Below are 14,136 nucleotides of genomic sequence, written 5' to 3'. Positions count from 1 at the left end.
ATTTTGGAATTTAGGCAACATTTTTCATTATTCTTGGTTTGATGTTGCATTATTTCTTAGATTATACGGAAATCATGTATGCTACTTTGTAATTGCATGCATAGCATCATTGAATTTTGTGTAGGGGGAAATGTTGAGCAACCTTCCTTTGAACTAGTATTTTATCCTCTTTGGTGGCATTTAAAAAGTACTAACAAAAATATTGTTGAGAGTAAGATTCAAGATCTTAAGATTTTATCGTGCATGAGAAAGCTAATGTTATGTGAAGAAAAAACTAGTGATATTAAGAATGTTGCAAAAGATGTGCTTGGATTATAAAAAAGAAAAACCTCTAATATTAAAAATAGTTGGTGAATGAATTAAAATGTGCAAGAAAAAATAAAAAAATAAGAAGTTTTGTTATACAGATTGATTTAGATGTAAGAGCTTGAAAAATTGAGGGAGATATAAAAAAAGCCTATAAGGAGTATAAAAGTAATATGTGATGCAAAGAATTTAGTTTTTAATGATTTATATAATAGATTAGATACTAAGGATGACAAAAGATATATGTATAAATTAGCCAAGCAGAGATATAGGAAAAGGGCTTTTAGTAGAAGAGAATATTCAAAAAAGGTGGATGAGATATTTTGAAAAGTTTTTCAATGAAGATTGTGAGAATATGATTGACTTTAAAGACCTTAGCACCCGAGATGAGGTGAGACAGTGAGCTTGAAAAATTTATGGGGAAGGATTAGTGAATAATTGAATTCCAATTATTCACTAATCAAATCATTAGTCTTATTAATTAGTATTTAATCTTTGTATGTTTAAGATGCACAAGCACTTAGCCTAGGCTCCTAATTCTAAAGACCTTTCTTGTGATTGTGTGTTGCATTTACCTATTTTACCTAAGGGTTAGTCATGACACCTAATTTGAACCCATTCAACCTAGTGACATCTTAAAGACAATAATTAAGGACCTGATGCGGATATCCGACGGTGGACGTTAATCAATCGAAGAGACGAAGATCGATGACTTAGATCCTTTCATTTTATCTTAATTTATTAATTGCATTTTTTATTTAATTATGCATTTCCATTTTTACCCTTAAGTAGGGTCTTGTCTTATGTAAGCCCAAAAGGGCAAAGTTGTCTGTTAGTTTCTTTTAAGACCTATATATGAAGGCTCTTGCTATTGTATTAGATCAATGATGAATTATTAATAAAAAAAAATTTTGCACTCTTGTTCTTTGGGAAGAACTTTGATGAGATCCCTATGTGAGGGAAGCGTAGTATCCACCAACCGCAGGATGTGTCTGGGCTCATGGTTTATCTTTCTTTCCCTATGCTTTCTTTCTCATTCTCTAATTCCCCTTCTTCTTTCTTCTAATCGCTGCTCTACACCTTCCTCCTCTAGCCGATTCTCTTTCTCCCTTGATCGTCGGCCAAACCCTTCATAGCCGCCGGCCAAGCCACCCTCTTCCCCCCCTCCATCTGTCGGCCACTCCACGACCACCTCCTAGTCGGCAACCTCATCCCCTTCTTGAAGCACCGGTCCCCTTCCCCACAACCCCCCCCACCGAAATCCACATCTCCTCCCTCTTCCGTTGGCTCCATAAATTTCATCTTTCATTTAAAGCCTTTCATATTTTAGCCCTCTTAATTTGACAATGAATTTGAATTCAAAATTCAAATCAAATTGAATTTGAATTTGTTTCCTAATTAAAGATTCCTATTTTAGGAAATTAAGTCTTTCCTATTCTAGCCCCCTTTAGTAACAAATTGAATTCAAAATTCAAATTAATTTGAATTTGAATTTGTTTCCTAAATTAGGATTCCTATTTTAGGAAAGCAGCTTAAATTAGTTCTAATTATCTGAATTTGAATTTGTTTCTTAAATTAGGATCTTTATTTTAGGAAAGTTGCTTAAATCAGATCTAATTAAATTTATAATTGAATTTGATTTAAATTAATTTTTCTATTCAATAAATCTTTTTTAGGAAACCCCTCAAATCTGATATTAAAATCAAATTTAATTCCCTAATCACATTTAGTGTTTGGGTCCACATACATTGTATGTGGACACTTCTCCTCCCTCCCTATATAACTGGCCCCCCTTATTCTCTTCCCTTCTCTATTTTAATTAATTCCTTCACAAAATTGGAACTCCATTTAAGGGATTAATTAAATAACCCGTTTGCTCTCTTTTCAAATTAATTTGAAATATTAAATTCATAAGACCCTTCCCCTCCTGTTCTACATCAGTTTGATATCAAAGCATGGTTACCCGAGGTGCGGACTCGACGGAGTCGAGCTCTTTTCCACCCCGGGAGAATGATGCAGACATCCGACGATGGACGTAAATCAATCAAAGAGATGAAGATCGACATCTTAGATCCCTCCATTTTATCTTAATTTATTAATTGCATTTTTTATTTAATTGTGCTTTTTTCGTTTTTACCCTTACTTAAGGGTCTTGTTTTATGTAAGCCCAAAGGGCAAAGTTGTCTTTTAGTTTCTTTTAAGTCCTGTATGTAGAGACTCTTGATCTTGTATTAGATCGATGATGGATTATTAATAAAAACATTTTCTACACTCTTGTTCTTTGGGAAGAATTTTGGTGAGATCCCTATGTGAGGGAAGCGTAGTATCCACCAGTCACAGGATGTGTCTGGGATCGTGGTTTGAAGTCCCTAAGTGAGGGCAGTGCACCACCCATCAGTCGCAGGATGTGTCTGGGCTCATGGTTTATCTTTCTTTCCCTATACTTTCTTTCTCCTTTTCTAATTCCTCTTCTTGTTTCTTCTAATTGCCGCTCTACCCCCTCCTCCCCTAGCCGATTCTCTTTCTCTCTTGACCGCCGGCTAAGCCACCCTCTTCCCCTCCACCCGTCGGCCACTCCACCACCTCCTCCTAGCCGGCAACCCCATCCCCTCCATTAAGCGCCGGTCCCCTTCCCCACAACCCTCCCCTTCCCCACCGAAGTCTACACCTCTCTTCCCTTGGCTCCATAAATTTCATCTTGCATTCAAAGCCTTTCATATTTTAGCTATCTTAATTTGACAATGAATTCGAATTTAAAATTCAAATCAAATTGAATTTGAATTTGTTTCCTAATTAAGGATTCATATTTTAGGAAAGTAAGTCTTTCCTATTCTAGCCCCCTTACTTTAGTAACAAAATTGAATTCAAAATTCAAATTAATTTTAATTTGAATTTTTTTCCTAAATTAGGATCCTATTTTAGGAATGTTGCTTAAATTAGACCTAATTACATTTCTAATTGGATTTGGTTTAAATTAATTTTTCTAATTAGTAAATCTCTTTTAGGAAACCCCCAAATCTCTCAAATTTGATATTAAAATCAGATTTAATTCCCTAATCACATTTATTGCTTGGGTCCACATACATTGTATGTGGACACTTCTCCTTCCTCCTCATATGGTCGGCCCCCCTTATTCTCTTCCCTTCTCTATTTTAATTAATTCCTTCACAAAATTGGAACTCCATTTAAGGGATTAATTAAGTAACCCCTTCCTTCTCTTTTCCAATTAATTTGAAATATCAAATTCATATGACCCCTCCCCTCCCTTTCTACATCAGGACTCGTCTAGAGAACTTAGAAGAATTCTAGGGATTATGATACACCTCCAAATGACATGAAACTTAAACCATTTAAACTTAGTGACATTTCAAACCCCCAAGAATTTTCTAAAAATTTTTAGGACCCTTCAAGTCACTTAATTAATTAACCTTATTTTACCCCTTTAATTAAACCCTAAAAATTTCAGAAAATGGTAATGAACTCAAATTTAACCCAAAAATTGCAAATAATATTTCAAACTCAGAATTGAATTATTAATCTAAGAAAATTAGAAGCCCCTTAATTGGACCATAATTTAAACACTAATTTAATTTCGATTAAAAATCACCTTAAGTTAAATTAATCAATTAATAATTATTAAAAATTTTCAAAAATTTCACAAACACTTACAAACATTTTCTTAGGTCTTTCTTGACCTTTGGAGGTGATCCCAAGAGGTTTGAACTTCATTTAAATGAAAATCCCCAAAATACCCTTAATTAAGTAATTTTAATAAATCACTAAATACCCAAACTTTGAAAAATCATAACTAATTAAAAAAAATCTAAATTGAGCAAACTAAAAGGCATTCAACTCTAATTAAAATATAATAATTATTAAAAATATGAACATTCCAGAAATCAGCATAAATAAAAAAGTCAACTCCTTGGTCAACCGTAGTTCAATAATTAGGCCCGAACTTCTAAAAATCATAACTTTGTGTAAAAAACTTTAAATCCAGCAAACTCATAGTCTAATTACTCCCCAAAAGGTCTAATATTTATTAAGAATACTAGGACTACAGAACTCAGTTGGATTTTAAAACTCAACTTTGGACCCCTTTGATCTAGTAGATAAAATAACCCCGAGCATTCCAAAATTCGCTTATTGAACTTAAATTTTAGAGAATATTATCCCAAACATTAAAATTGACCGACCAACTAAATTATAATTAAAATTGACCCCAAGATCTTGTGGGGGATTGTGACTTTTCAAGTCATTTATTTGAGTACATGTTTTAGATATCTCGGGTATGTTGTTCAAAGTGATGGTAAAATAGATGGGGATATTATCAGTAGAATTCAAGTTGGATGGTTGAAGTGGAGGAATGCATTGGGTCTGTTGGGTGATAGAAAAGTATCCTCGAACTTAAGGGAAAATTTTATAAGATGGTGGTGAGACCTGCAATGCTTTATGGCGCAGCATGTTGGCCATTAAAAGAGAAGCATAAAATTAAGTTAAGTGTTGCAAAGATGAAGATGCTCAGGTGGATGAGTGGCTTTACTCTTAGAGATAAAATGCGAAATGAGTATATATGTGAAAAAGTTGGAGTCGCTTCTATGGTAGATAAAATTAGAGAGAGTCGCCTTAGATGGTTTGGTCACATAAATGTCGGCCTTCCGATGACCTGATTATGAGAGTAGATGTATTATTTGGCTTATATTAAGAAAGGTAGAGGTAGATCTAAAAAGACTTGGTTAGAACTTTTAGAAATGATATTTTTTTATTACATTTAAATGAGAATTTGACTCTTAATAGGACACAATAAAGAAAAATGATTCATGTAGCCGATCCCTCGAAGAAGGATAAAGGCTTGATATTGTATTGCTGTTGTTGGTGGTTTGCTTGTGTCTTCTGCCCTAAACCATGTTTTAGCTGCAGTTCCTTAATTTTTCTCTATTGTTTTGGAATTTAGGCAATGTTTATCATTGTTTTTGGTTCGGTGTTGAATTATTTTCAGGTTATATGGCAATCCTGTATGTTCAAGTGCAAACCAACTTAACATCGAGCAATACTGTCAGAATCAGTCAGTAAACCCATCACCTGGAGGCTCAGGGAACTCCAAAACAAAATGTAACCCATGCCCCAGTGATTCAGGTTATGAATACAATCCTTTGTCTCCTATCCTTTGCATGTGTGCCATCCCGCTTGAAGTTGGCTATCGGTTAAAAAGTCCAGGATTTTCCGATTTCCGTCCATACAGTGATAGCTTTCAGCTTTACTTGTCATCCGGTCTTGAATTGTCTCTTTATCAACTGTTCATTGATTCATTCATCTGGGAAGAAGGTCCAAGATTGAGGATGAAGCTGAAATTATTTCCAAATAATACTAGTTTATTCAGTGACAGTGAGGTCCTACGAATCAGAGGAATGTTCACAGGATGGCTGATTCCAGATTCAGATATTTTTGGACCATATGAACTCCTTAACTTCACTTTGGGATTTTATTCTAATGGTATGTCTTGAAGGAAAAAAATGCTTGCACTTCCCTGCTTCAAACTAATGAAGCTATTGAGTAAAATCATACTGTATTAGATAGTCATTGATTCATTTTTCTGTTTCAGTGATTCCAAATAGAGGAAGTTCAGGCTTAAGAGCTGGTGCTGTAGTGGGCATTGTATTAGCATCAGTGGCAGCGGCAGTTGCTCTATCAACTCTGATAACGATTCTTATAATGAGGCGTCGTTCAAAATACCATGCAATGTCAAAAAAGCGATCAAGTAATTTTTGTGCTTTTTATGTAGCATTTTTTAAAAACACACTTCGAGGTTCACTACATGAAATATTGAAAGCTTAAAGGATCATCAAATCCTAACTGAAATTAGATGCATATTCATATAAATTTTAATTAATAATTCCCTCTGTTGGTTCTTTTTCTCAATATATCTTGTCAATTTTTTTTTATAACTTTGCTGGCATATTTCTCAAGTATATTTAACTTCTGAAGTTAATATTTACATTTTCAATCATTGATCTTTATGGGAACCGTAGTATGGGTTTAAGTCTTAACTGAGGCCTCTTTGAATTAGTGTCAACTATTTAGCATTACACTTGTACTTTCTAAATCCTTAGAGCATGGAAATGTGATCTAATATACTAGGTTAATATTTGTGTTTTTAATCATGTGTTTGATTCATTTCATGTGTGGGCTGTGAAAACCTCTCACTTTGTTTCTATTGCTATTTGAGTGATCTTGGATTGATTTTTTATAAGTCAAATTGGATATTAGATAAGTAACAACTTAGTGATTCTTACCTTTTGTGTGAACCTCATAATATGTTTTGAGGTCTCATAGAGGCGTAATCCCCTATGATTAATTACATTTCTCAATTGCGATAGAGCTTTTGATTAAAGTATTGTATAAGCTTTATAATGTTTTACTTTTATAGAAGTAATTTGGATTAGAAGAAAGAATAAATTATAGTTTGCTCAAAGAGAAATAATGAAGGGATAACAACAAACTCGATAAAAATTTCATTATTTTATTAAATTTGGTTTACTTAATTATCGAAAACCATGAATTATCTTATCTAAGGGGAGTTGATAGGCTTGGGGTGAACACTTATTAAAGGGGTCATTTTTTTGTTGAACTTAGTTAACATATGGATTTATGTGCTATCAAGTTTGTCCTATGATTCACACTCATAGAATTATCCATTGGGGAACATCCTATCATAGACCATAAATGTAATATAATGGTTTGATCAGATTTGGGCTGATCTCCCAATTAGAGGGCATATGTCACATTTTTATCTACGTGAGATTTTTTTTAATGGGGTAGATGAATATATTTGATATAACATTGTCTTTTTATGAGCTTTGGTCAAACGTATATCTAGCATTCCTGACAAACTAGTGTGGAGGGTGATCAATGATTGTTCTAAGCATGAAGCATCTGATTATTGCTCAAATTTTTTTATTATTGATTGTGCCTATCATCAGAAAATGAGTCTAAGATATATTTAGCTTGGAGTTCTAGATGTTTTTTTCATGGTGATAATTGTACTCATCATAGGGGCAAGGCTGAAAGCTTTTATCTTTACAATCAAGAGTTGGATTTTGATGGTAGATTTTGATGCATTTTGGAAGTAAATACAACAAGGTAACAAGTAGAAAATTTTAGAAATTTGAAGATAGGGGTTGATTTTGATTAATACTTCAACAATAATAAAATATATAATTGATTTACTATTCGAGAGTCAGATCAGTTCTCCCACAAATCCTAGACGCCGTTAGGAGCAACTTCTAAGAAAAACTATATCAAATTCAATCACATCATGAAAATGAAACAACCTAATTACCCTTAAATAAACCATCATATTTTTCTCCCAAATATGAATTAAAATCATTCCTCTTTCCCTGAATAAAACCTTTTCAATTCCCCCCAAATCTGAATTCAAATCAGTCATCTTTTTTTAAATAAAATCTTCCTAATTTTCTTCCAAATCTGAATTCAAATTAGCCATATTTCCTTAAATAAACCTTTCTTAATTTCCTCCCCAATCTAAATTCAAATCAGTCTCCTTTCCTTAAATAATTCCCCCCAATTTAAAACTTTTTAAATAACTCCCCCTTGATTCCTCCTCCTTACATAATGAATATTAACTCCCCTGGGCCCCACAAGGTGGGCCCCTTGACATATCAATACTCCCCCAAAATACACACCTTATTTTAAGGTGGAAGGATGAGAACTATGTAGTCCTAGGCGATCATATCCAAGTAATTTGGATAACTAGCTCTGATGCTCCACAATTATCATCCTGTGCTCCAGTAGAAACTTTAGACCCCTTTGGTCTGTCCTGATGATAAAGTGTTGTCCCAACAAATAGGGTTGCCACTTTTTGATAGCCAAGACAACCACCATCAACTCTAGCTTGTATACGAATTGAACATCGCACTGGTTGTGAGCACCTGGCCGAAATAAGCAATGAGTCGATGATCTTACATGAGTATTGCAACTAGGCCGTATCCTGATGCATCTGTTTCCACCCGATACACCCACCCATGGGCATCCACCTCTTCAAATATTGACTTCTTCAACTTCCTCACCATAGCATCTCCACTCCATCTTCCTCTTCCTCCGATAGCTTCCCTCGTGCATCGTGGGTGAGACTCTCACCTTTCTTCCATCCTCCTTGCATGACCTGATCCCCCCCCGGCTCGGTTTGACCCCCTCCATCTTCGACTGCTCACTCTCCTTGCCCAAAATGCCTCCATAATGATCAACCACCCTATCACCTCCACCACAAAATTTCCTCCTTGTCTCCCCATCCGGAAACCCCTATTTGCCCCTTATCACAACCCTATGAGATGAACCTTGATGAAAGAAACTCTCCTGGTTTTACTCCTCCTGTTCGATCTTCTTTCTCTTAGATTTGGTCTAAAGAATCCTAGTCAAATCTTGGTTAGGGTTTGCAATCGGAACCATTAGTGGAGTTTTGGATTTCATCTCCATGAGCTTCCTCATCATCACCTCCAACCTTCCAAATTGACTCGCCATCCAATTCTCCTTGGCTGAAAATCTTCCTTCAATGGTGGATAACCTTTCCTCCATCCCAAACTTGATTTGCTCTAATTTGCCTTGCAATGCATCCACCTTCTTTGCTGCCATCTCTCAAAAATCTCTCTCTAATACCAATTTGATGCGTTTTGGAAGTAAAAACAACAAGGTAACAAGTAGAAAATTCTAGAAATTTGAAGATAGGGTTTGATTTTGATTAATACTTCAACAATAAGGAAAAATACAATTGATCTACTATTCAAGAGGTAGATCAGCTCTCCCACAAATCCTAGACGCTGCTAGGAGCAACTCCTATGAAAAACTACAACAAACACAATCACATAATGAAAATTAAACAACATAATAACTCTTAAACAAACCATCATATTTCCCTCCCAAATCTGAATTAAAATGAGCCCTTTTCCCTTAATAAAACTTTGCTAATTCCCTCTCAAATCTGGATTCAAATCATCCCTCTTTCCCCGCATAAAACCTTCATAATTCCCTCCCAAATCTAATTCAAATTAGTCATCTTTCATTACATAAACTTTTGCTAATTTCCTCCCCAATCTAAATTCAAATCAGCCTCCTTTCCCTAAATAATTTCATCCCAATGGATTCAAATTTTTTAATTTTGTACTAAAACTCCGTTTTACAAAGCAATAAAAAAGCCGTCCCAAACGAAGCCTATATTTGTCATCGTGGATTATTGCTTTAGTATTTTGTCTTTTTAATTGAGAGAAATATATTAAGTATTAACCCTTTGGTTATAATTCTATGATGATTGAAAGTCATCAAGGTGAGGGTTCGATGCATTTGTCTTTATAGTTGGGAGCTTGATTTGGGTAAGGAATCCCTTTAGTTATGATATTCTGACAACTGAATCCATCATCGGGGTAAGAATCTCAAATTTTGATTTGATTCCTTGTTAGGATATCTTCACCCCAATAATTGACTTTTTGAACTACTAGGAGTTTGTTCTAGCTTTTCTTTATAATGGCTTGTCAAACTAAAGAATCTTTGGAATACCAGCTCGATCATTAGGCCTGTTGAGTGGGGACCTACCCACACAACAGTCTTTTGGCTTGTTGGCGAGAAAGATTTTCAACCGCTCTAAAAGTTCTGTCATCTTTATCTCACTCAGCCCCAGGCTAGCAAATAGACTATTTTCTCACTTTTTTAACGTAGCTAAAAAAGTGAGATTTTGCATCCTTTTTTTTTCTTTCTATCAAAGTTTTCTAATTGATTTAAGAATTGACTCTTGACTTCAATGGCTTTTACATTTTGACTGTTTGAAGTTTTTGTGGATATTAACCCCCATTTGGTTATATTCTTTTAGTAATATTTTATAACTCCAAGAATCTAATTCTTCAAATTCTGAAGAATGGACTATTTTATCTCTTAATTAATTTATTAGAACTTTTAATAATCTACTAGTTTAAATATGTCTAGCAAAAACAACTATAAATCATTTTCATCTTGTAATTTTATATTTATTTCCCAAAAATTCATGTACAATAATTAGTTATTTATTTTCTAATAAGTCTATCATTAACATTCTTGGTTACAAAAAAATATAATATTAAAATACAGAAAATAAAATAAAACCTAGAAATTCTATTCATAAATATTATTCAGCTTTTTTTTGGCCTCCCATAATGTTGGCTAAACATTTATGAGCATGTAATCATCATCACTAATTAAATGATTCCTTGTTAACGGCGAATGGCGCACCATGGCGAAAGGTACCATTTGAGCCATGGCGCATAGCGCACGGCGCGGCGCGTGCTATTTTGAACATGATGCAAATTATAAAAGAATTATAAAATAATAAGCATGAATATGAAATATCATTAAATTGAAAGACAATTTATCATAATAACAAGCAAACAACGACAATACAAATAAATAACAATTCAACATGATTTCAAATCCAATAACTAGTCAATCTTTATACAACTAAAATATATTTAAATGAAAGTAAATAGCATTAAGAAGATAATAATATGCAATCTAACATTTATCTTAATACTTTTAATACATTTAAAAATTAGAAAATATATTATCTTAAAAAAATATAAAAAAGTATTTATAATTACATTAAAAAAATTTTAAAACAAATGGCGTGAGCTATTTTGCATCGTGCGCCATGCGCCATGGCGCGCTGTGGCGCAAATAGCGCGCGCCATTTTGAACGTTGCGCCGCGCCACACATGGCGCCGTAGGTGCGCCGCGCCATGCGCCATGGTGCGCGCTATTTTGCGCCATTGAAATCTATGTGTATTCCCTTATTTTTAGGTCACAAGTCATTAAAATTCTAAAACATTGTTAAATCTAATCTATCAGAAAACATAATGTCAAACTTCAAATATTAGTTTAGAATTCCTTCAGAGAATAATTTGATTTCCTTTGTCTTGATTTGAGGATCTATTCGATGAAAGATAGATGATTATGGTCTTGCCTAGCATAGGCGCACAAAAGTAGTCTTTGCCAAAGTTTAAATGGCTAGAGCTTTAAATAAAAATAAAATAAAAAAAAAAATGGCTAGAGCTTCCTGATATTCACATTTCACTATAAAAAAAAATCTTTTCTATGATGGTGTGGCTTAAGCATTCTTAAGCCATCTGAGTAATTTTTATAAACTTGATAGATTTTGAAAGTCTTCTAATCCTCAATGATTTTCACCTTGTGTAGCATCAAAAATTCCCATAAAAGTTGAAGGTGTTAAAGGGTTTACATTTGAAGAAATGGCATTGGCAACAAACAGTTTCAGTAGCTCCTCTCAAGTTGGTCAAGGTGGGTATGGAAAGGTCTACAGAGGAATCTTAGCTGATGGAACAGTTGTTGCAATAAAGCGGGCACTAGAAGGTTCCTTACAGGGATCAAGAGAGTTCTTCACTGAGATAGAACTTTTATCAAGGTTGCATCATCGAAACCTAGTTTCTTTGGTTGGTTATTGTGATGAAGAGAGTGAACAGGTATGTACCTCCTCCAGTTCTAGCATCAAATTTACGTAGTTATTTGGTACATTATTTTCAGATTTTCAACTTGAACCCCAAAATGGATAGAATTAGAGTTTGGCTTGTTTTATTACAATTCTGTTCTTACTTGTACTCCTTATTTTGATAAAGGAAGAATACTGAGGAGTATAAACTCCAATATCTTGAGCATAGGTTATTAAGCTATGGTTGACAAATATAAGAAAAAAGATTTTATCCAAAAAGCTAGAGTTTAACAATGTGCAGAAATAATCATGCAACATTCACAAATTGTGCATGGAATAATCTGACTTCATACTTCATACGGACCTGCAATGAATTGGATTTTGGTTTTATTAAAATTCTCTTAAGTTCATCTTTTCTGTTTTAGGAAGAGTACCGAGGAATATAAAGCCCATTAAATTGAGTATAAGCTGTTAATCTTTGGTAAACGAATACACGAAAAAAATTATCCAAAAAATGGGAGTTTACAATGTGTAGTAATATTATTACAAGTAAACAAGAAAAATTATGCATGAATTAACCTTATTTCCTCAATGGTATTTGATTATCCTGCTTACGTACTACTATTAGCTTCAAGGCCTTCTTTCAAAGAAGACCAAGTTGTTTAGGGACTCTGATAGGAAACACTTGTAGTTCTCAAGTATTTCCTATCAATCTTCGGAAAACAATGAAAATTCTTCACAAAAGTCTGTACAACATCACAAAAACAGTAGATAATTTGTAATTTTTGATGAAAGGAACACGGAAAATAGCAAGATACAATTGATCCTCTATTCGAGAGGAGGATCAATCTCTCCCAAATCTCTAGATGCCGCTAGAGCCCAAAGAAAACCTAAATCTAAGAGATCTCAAATTTCAGCCAAATTCAAGATGCCCAAACCCTAGGAAAGCAAAGTATTTAATGCATACAAATCAAAAGGAAATCCCTAAACAGTCCCTACATTCAAATTTTCCTTTCAAATCCCTAAAAAATCCTTCCTAAAATGGTCCGCTTGGGCGGTCGGGACGCCCGATCTCCACAGGTGGCGGAGAGATCGCGAATCGGTCCAGTGAACCGGTCTAACAATACTCCTCTCCCAAAGATCCACCTTGTCCTCAAGGTAGAAATATGCTCGTGTTCCCGTGGAGGTGGCCATCCTTGAGGTGACAAACAAACCTTACTGAATTGCTGAATCGAGGGCTGCACTGAAAGAGAAACATCCCCTTCCTTCATCCTGATCATATCCAACTTATGTAGTCCCTATAGAAAATCTTCCTCCTTCTCTTTTAGGCCCTTAATCATGGTCTTAAGTGATACCATAGCTTTGGATAGCCCTACATCTCCCCTTATATCCACCATTAATTCCATCGTGATGGCTCCCCAATTGTCCTTGGTTTTTCCTAAGATTTGCAACTACTTCATCCCCAGGATGACATCAGTACTTCCTAACTCTAGTGGGAGAAAGTCCTCCCTTACCTGAATCTCCTAGATGGTCAACACCACTCCTTTACAGATCTCCTGACCTTTCTCCACCTTCCCTGTACCCATCATCACTCCATAACAACCGGTGTCCACCAACTTCACTCTCAATTGGTCAACGACCTGAGTGGAAATGAAATTGTGGGTAGCCCCACTATCAATTAGCACCACCACCTCTCTGCCCTCTATCTCCCCCTTCACCTTCATAATATGATTCGTAGTGAATCTTCCCACTGAGTTCAGGGAAACCTCAGCCAGATCCAAGTGTAGCTTCTCCTCCTTCTCTTCCATCTCCTCCTCTATCTCCTCCTCACCTCCCTCCTCAGTTTCCTCGTCATCGCAGACGGTGAGAACTTGAAGAGTTCGGTCCTTGTACCGATGCCCTGGCATATACTTCTCCTCGCACTTGAAACACAACCCTTTGCCCTCCTCTCCTGCATCTCCTTCTCTGTCAGCCTCTTGAAATTTTCTCCACTCCCTCCTATTGGCTTCTCCCTGGTGGTCTCAAATGTTTCCTGAGGCAGGCCCCTTGGGTGCTAGAAGAGTGGTCGTAGTCTTGTAAGAGCCTTCTGTGTTGCTGCTCCTAGCTCCATTCTCCACATTCTTCTGATTTTCCACCAGCTGTGCCAACTTCATCCCCCCCCCCAAGTCACGGGGCATCAACACTTTCACTGCTGCTCGGATCTCCACCTTCAACCCTTTCATGAAATTCCCCTCCAACACTGTATCTAAGAGTCGCTCCACCCTGCTAGCTAGGTTCTCAAACTGCTCCCAGTAATCTGCTACTGATCCCTCCTGTGTTAGAGCAAAGAACTGCTCATAGAAGTCTCC

General features: G+C 35.5%; 1 protein-coding gene across 2 annotated transcripts in view; it reads left to right on the top strand.

Annotated features, from left to right (window-relative positions):
• Positions 1-14,136, top strand: part of LOC110105785 (probable LRR receptor-like serine/threonine-protein kinase At1g06840) — a 49,796-nt gene that overhangs the window by 30,630 nt on the left and 5,030 nt on the right. For both annotated transcript variants that reach the window (XM_020835424.2, XM_020835425.2), the window contains exons 15-17: positions 5,306-5,799; positions 5,909-6,064; positions 11,539-11,822. In XM_020835424.2, coding sequence (XP_020691083.1) covers positions 5,306-5,799; positions 5,909-6,064; positions 11,539-11,822 — 934 coding nt within the window. The remainder of the gene's footprint in view (positions 1-5,305; positions 5,800-5,908; positions 6,065-11,538; positions 11,823-14,136) is intronic.

Source organism: Dendrobium catenatum, unplaced genomic scaffold (assembly GCF_001605985.2).
Source record: "Dendrobium catenatum unplaced genomic scaffold, ASM160598v2 fragScaff_scaffold_1656, whole genome shotgun sequence".
NCBI classification, from domain to species: Eukaryota; Viridiplantae; Streptophyta; class Magnoliopsida; order Asparagales; family Orchidaceae; genus Dendrobium; species Dendrobium catenatum.
The sequence above is the reverse complement of the archived record's forward strand: the minus strand, read 5'-3'. Positions and strand labels throughout refer to the sequence as shown.